Genomic DNA, 6,617 nt, shown 5'->3' on the forward strand with positions numbered 1-6,617 from the left:
TATATATATATATGATATGGCATACGTTTAAATGACCCATGATTATTAAGATATTTACTATATTTGTATTTTTAATTTCTGTGTGAATCTGACTTGTCCATTTTGGGTTTTAAATTTTAAATATTGCATTAATGATAATAATTGCTTTAATGTTTGTGATGAATAAATATTATTATAACTCAAGAATTTAATTATTATTAGTAATTCATTAAGTTGATGAGTTAATGGGTTTTATCGATTATTATATTTTATCACAGACAAAAAATAAGCCTACTACATGGATATGGCACAAGGTGAATGTAAAATCAAGGAGGTAAGAAGATGGACTTTCTTATGCATAAAATCATGCAAGACATGTCCACGATTCATTTTTCCATGGCAAAGCACATCCAAAGAAGCCAAACTTTATGGTTGAAATGCCAATTAACATCCACCAACACCATCTAAAATCAAAGTATCGTTTTCCCCTCTACCTCAGTTGAATCACTGACCTCTCTCCCATTTCTCATTTTGAAATGCATTTAAAAAAATGTTATGTAATGTCATAAAGTTAGGAGAAAATGTAACAGACTTATTGGCCTGAGACCACCTCAATCCTTCGATGAAGTTTATGTATATGTTTTTTTTTTTCTTTTTGTAATAATTTTTTCATAATTAATTCTCCATGGCATTCTATAAAGCTTTCAAAATAAATCTCCATCACCCACCTTCTTCCATTCAATTAAAACAGCTATATCCCTTCTCAAGTTTGCCTTCTCTCACAAGCATTGAAGCTTATAAACTCTAGGTTTGAGGCTATTCTTCCATTTCCCAAACTCATTCCCATAACCTAACCTACATCACAATAATAGACTGATCCCCCCCACACCCCCCAAGGGCTCATCAAAGTATATTTAGATTGGTTTTCTCTAATACTAACCTACATCTCAATAATAGACTGATCCCCCCCCCACCCAAGAGCTCATCAAAGTATATTTAGATTGGTTTTCTCTAATGCTACTGATCCGCCCCAGTGATTATCACAATAATATAAGTCCTGGTTATTACATCGTTAAGACACTGAAATGTCAATCAAACTTCGTCTGATCAAATGAAGCTCTCTAGATGTGCTACTGATCCACCCCAGTGATTATCACAATAATATAAGTCCTGGTTATTACATCGCTAAGACACTGAAATGTCAATCAAACTTCGTCTGATCAAATGAAGCTCTCTAGATGTCTGATTAAAGAGATTTGTTTTCTTGCATTAATTGCACCTGAAACTCTATAAATAGAGCCCAACCCTCTCATAAGAAAAAAAGTAGAGGAGTTTGAGGCTTGAAGAAGAGTTTGAAATTTTGAGAATGAACTGAAAACCAACACTACCACCGCCAACCGCTATCGGCCACCACTCACCTCCGTCAACCACCGTCGACTGTCGTCGATACCGCCAATCTTCGTCGATCATTATCAGCCTCCATCAACCACCACCAATCAGATTCCGCCAATCGTTATCGGTCACCGCCCTTTTTTAATAATAAATTTATTAGCACGTTGAATTTGCAACTTAGGAAACCTAGTAACCCATCTCTGTCTGTGGGAGAGATGGTTGCAACTGTAATCACCTTTTATAATGGAAATCTTCAGCTGGGTCATGCATCGTGGTTTTCCCTTTTGAATTTTCCACGTAAAAATTGCTTGTGTCATTGTTAGTTTTTTTCTATTTTCTGAGTGTGTTGAATCTTCTTATTACGCTAAGACGATAATTTGTTTTTCTACTTCCGCTAATTTTCTAGCACACATCAAGAGGTATTTTAAAAATTTGTGCTTTTGTAAAAAAACTTTATCTACTATACAAAAATTAAGATTATTTAAAAAATTAAATAATATAATCCAGTTGAGTCGATGTTTTCCCAAACCGAGTATACATGCTCAAACCTAAGCTTAAGCTCGAGCTCTTGGCTCGATAAACTCGATTTGCAAACTCTTTAATTAGTCGAGTTCGAGCCAGCTTACAACCTAGCTAGACTTACTTACACCCTTAATTGTCCTTTGAATTGAATGTTTAGATTTATATCATAGCCTAAAGGGATATGAAAGATGAGTTATGCTAATTCTTACCATACAGTTTAAATCAATTAATTATGATTTCTTTGTACGCTCAGATTAGTTCACTTTTTGTATTTTATATGGATGACCAATACTCATTTATCACATCAAATATATCATTTAATAGCTAATAATAATAATTTAATCATATTTATATGCATATATTAATAAAAAGAAGCATTCTACTAAAATGTTATGAGTGTAAATTATGAGATGATGAATTTATTCCATTTAACATGTGTAGATACGGAACAATAAATGTTGCAGAAATTTAATATTTTTGAATCGCTTATATAAATAATTGAATAAAGTTAGTAACATAAAAAATTGTAGAACATTTTATTAACTTTTCAAAATATATAAAAAATATAAAATTTATACCATTAAGTTCAAAATAATTAAAGATAATTAGCAACACAATATTAAATTTTAGTAACAGATTCTCGATTGCTTTGGAAGTATTGCATTCAGATGAAGAAGATTGTTGATTTACCCAAGGATTTATGTATATGTTGGACTCATGCTAAAAGATGAGGTAATAAAGTTGTGAATTGGGTTGCTAAGCTTTGAAGCTATTGTTGTGAGATATGTACCTCCTGACATAGAGATGAGACGAAAAAGAACACAAGCAAATACAGATCGTTTACGTGGTTCGATCCAACTGGATCTACGTCCACGGAAGGGAATCAATCAAATATTTCACTAAGGCAAAAGAAATGGAGAATACATAGTTTATACATAGAGATGAGCCCTCATCTTCCTTCTATGGCCTCCCTCTCAAGCGACACCTTGATACAAGGCCTCAAGATGCTCTCCTCCTCTAATTGACTACAAGGCTACAAAGATTTATAATCAATTAAAATATTGATTAAGAAAATAGAATAAAAATTATTAAATTAGATTCAAATGATGTTTTAATATAAACAATAATTTTTAAATCTTGTTCAAACCCTTATTGTCTTATGACTACATGATTAGGGTTGTTAAAATGACTCTTTGTTCGTGAACAGCTCGTGTTTGACTCATTAAACAAACGATTAACGAGCCGAACACGAACACACTTTTTGAGCTCGAAATATAAACGATGACTCGTTCGTGTTCGACTCGTTTACTCCCCTAATCTTACCCCTACTATTGTTTTTGTAAATATGTTTTTATGACGCTTAAACTTTTGGGTACTTTAGTTGGGTGAGTTGTATTTTTTCTTTTTGGGAGAGGAACCGTAAGTTTTATTTTTTTTGCACGAGTTGTACGGGATGTGTAGTAGGTTCCTCTTGCTCGAAATAAAATTCCTCTATGGGGTTGAAAAAAAATGTGTGAGATATAAAAATGCATAAGAATTGTTTACTATGAATGTAAATATCCTTATTAAATTTTAGATATAATTTTTTTATTTTTTGTGGGCAATTTAAAACATATGAATTTTATGTTTTTACATATAAAACTTCATTTTTATTTTAAACACATACTATTTAAATATTTAATATTATATCATGAAAATCAATATTATCAAATTCTTAAAAAGTAAAATAATATTTTTTAATGTATAGATTTTTGATATCAGTGTTAAAAATACAAATACTAAATTTTTCGTATTAGATATGTAATTGTCTGGTACTTCTAAAGCTTTTTAAGCTGCCACACTCTTCCTGGCGACTGCGTATGTTAGGGAGAGAGAAAGAAAGCAATGGGCTCCTTGCCGTCGATCACCGTCGACCGGCGAGAGCTTGCCTTGCTATTCGAGGACCAGCGGCGCCACCTGAATCATTTCTTCGACAACATGGACATTGGCCAGGCCCAGGCCTTCGCCCAGCTCCTCCTCGACGCGCCCGGCGCAGTTTTCTTCTCCGGCATCGGTAAATCCAGCTTCGTCGCGCAAAAGCTTTCACAAACCCTCACCTCCCTCGGATTCAACCAATCCGCCTACCTCCATCCCGTGGACGCTCTCCACGGCGACATCGGCGGGCTCTTTCATTCCGACCTTCTGGTTCTCATCTCCAAATCTGGATCATCGGACGAGCTTCTCAATTTGGTCCCCTGCGCCCGCGCAAAGGGCGCACGCATTATCTCCATTACCTCCGTGCACGGCAACCCCCTTGCCGCGCTTTGCGATTTGAACGTCCACCTACCCCTTGAGAAAGAGGTCTGCCCTTTTGGCCTTGCGCCTGTTACCTCCTCCGCCATCCAGATGGTGTTTGGGGATACGATTTTGGCCGCAATCATGACGGCCAGGAGACTCACCAGGGAGCAGTACGCGTGCAACCATCCTGCCGGAAGGATCGGAAAGAGCCTCATCTTCAAGGTATTCTACGAATGCTTTATTTTATTTGTTTTTCCTTTTCATTTTCTCTATTTTGTTTTTGTTTATTTTCATGATTCTGCCTTTAATACCCCTGGACCCTTCAATGTTTTTATTACCAGCTTAAAATGGTCTTCATTGTAGTTTTTGAGTAGACAGATCTTGAGTCTGATACCTTGTTGTGTACATAATCAGTTAAAAAACAGATTGACCAGCAGTATATTTCCCTGAGAACACCCTCCCACGCTCAAATAAGTGATTGAGTTTGCATGTGAATAAGAGTTATAAAAGCCATGATTATATTTTAGATCTCCGATCAATTGAAGGATAGAGTGCCAAGCCACATAACCTTGATATTTGTGCTCAAATATCATGCCACTAGCAATGTTGGAGGGATAGATAGAGGCCTGAGGGCATGAGGTCAGTTCTAATGAAGTTTTATTTGAATGATTGGATCCATGGTGATAGCTCTTCTATTTTTGTCTATGTTGTTTTGAATTCTTGTGAATACTTTAATCAAGATTCATCAGTTGGACAATATGAATCTTGCTGGGATTGAGCCGTGAAAGAGCTAGAAGGTTTTCATTGGGACACTTTCTTGCTCTTTCAGTTACTTTACTTTAAAAGTGCAAAGCTACTTGTTTTTAAAGTTGAAGTTTAAAGAAAAAAACGAAAAAAAAAAGGTTGAAGTTTAAAGACTTTATCATGTAGTGGCTGAACTTGAACCCATAGTTAATTAGTTCATTATCTCCTTTTTTTTATTGCAGTTGCTACTTTTACTTTAAGTTTTATTATTTGGCATGTGACTCATGCCAAGTTTGTTAGATTTAGTGGATACATACCTCCACTTTGGCGGAGTGAGGAGATTATTATCATTCTTCTATTTGTAATCCCATAAATTCTTATTTTAAGAAATACATCCTCCGTGCTCATTCCTTTCCCTTTTTTTTTGCTTTAAAGCTTGAAGTCACCATATTGATATTTGAGCTCATAAATGGGAAATTTTGTGACAGAAACCACCTGGCTCATGTTGGTGATCGTAACATGGAGACATTGTTTGAAGCTCACTTATCTTTGAATGGAAGCTTGATAATCTTGCTGCTGAGTTTCACATTTTCATTACAAAGGTGAGATGTAAACTTCACACTGTCAGAGGCAGTGTAAGTCTCCCAACTAACATACTGATGGTCACGACACCCACACTAACAACAGGTGATACCACTGTGATAAATCAAGACTAGACGCATCGCAAAAGATCAATCCACTTTTGCGGTCCGAGTACCACGATTCTAGCGATGATAGCCTTCCTTATTGGTGAACTAATTTTTCTAATTATGAATCTGATGAAGAAAATTCCTTATCGATTGGTCACATGGTTGGCGTGCCCACAATGACCAACTGTATGGTGCATGCATGTTAAAGATTGACATCCCTTATTTCACCGTCCATCTGCATATAAAAGACTATTTTGATTGAGAACAAGTTTTTGGTACCTCTCACAATCAACCGATTCACTTGTCTCTGTACCGAGCTTGAACTTCTAATCAATTGGAGAGACTACATGTTTGCACCCTCACATATTTACCTTTGTGAGAAGATCTAGTAGATACGTTCTATGAGATAGGATCATCCTCTCAGGTCATATGCTATTTCAATCCCAAGAAAGTATCTGAGTTGTCCCAGATCCTTTATCTCGAATTGCTTTCCCGATCTTCCCTTCAGTTGAACCATCTTTGTTTCATCACCACAAATGATAATTATGTCATCCACATACACAAGAAGTATGGTGGTGTGACCTTCATGTTACCGAAAAAATACTGTACGGTCTGCATTGATCTGCTGATATCCCATGTTAACTATCGTCATTTTAAATTATCAAACTAGGCTCAAGGAGTCTGCTTCAAGCCATACAATAATTTTCTTAGCCTGCACCCCTTGCCACTGTCTGAGATATACTGAATCCTGATGATATCTTCATATATACCTCTTCCAGCAGTTTTCCATGAAGGAAATCATTCTTCATATCTAGTTGATGGAGTCTTCATCCAACATTCACAACTTGAGAAGCCAATGTCCTTACCATGATCATCTTTGTAACTGGTGCAAATGTCTCATTCTAGTCAATGTCATATGTTTGACTGTACCCTTTTGCCACTAGTTGTGCTGTGTTCCTCTCCGTCTTCCCTTATGGAGTTTGTTTTTTCGTGAAGATCTACTTGCATTCAACT

The 6,617-nt window shown here is 36.0% G+C and overlaps 1 protein-coding gene across 1 annotated transcript; it reads left to right on the plus strand.

Moving 5' to 3' along the window:
* Positions 1-3,710: 3,710 nt before the first annotated feature.
* On the plus strand, positions 3,711-4,395 carry LOC110037140 (probable arabinose 5-phosphate isomerase; the record flags this gene model as incomplete). Its single annotated transcript, XM_020741720.1, is given in 1 exon segment — positions 3,711-4,395. A coding segment is annotated over 1 exon segment (618 nt), but the record flags the coding sequence as incomplete, so codon positions are not given.
* Between the last annotated feature and the right edge of the window lie 2,222 nt (positions 4,396-6,617).

The sequence above is a fragment of the Phalaenopsis equestris genome, unplaced genomic scaffold (genome assembly GCF_001263595.1).
Source record: "Phalaenopsis equestris unplaced genomic scaffold, ASM126359v1 Scaffold215824, whole genome shotgun sequence".
NCBI lineage: Eukaryota > Viridiplantae > Streptophyta > Magnoliopsida > Asparagales > Orchidaceae > Phalaenopsis > Phalaenopsis equestris.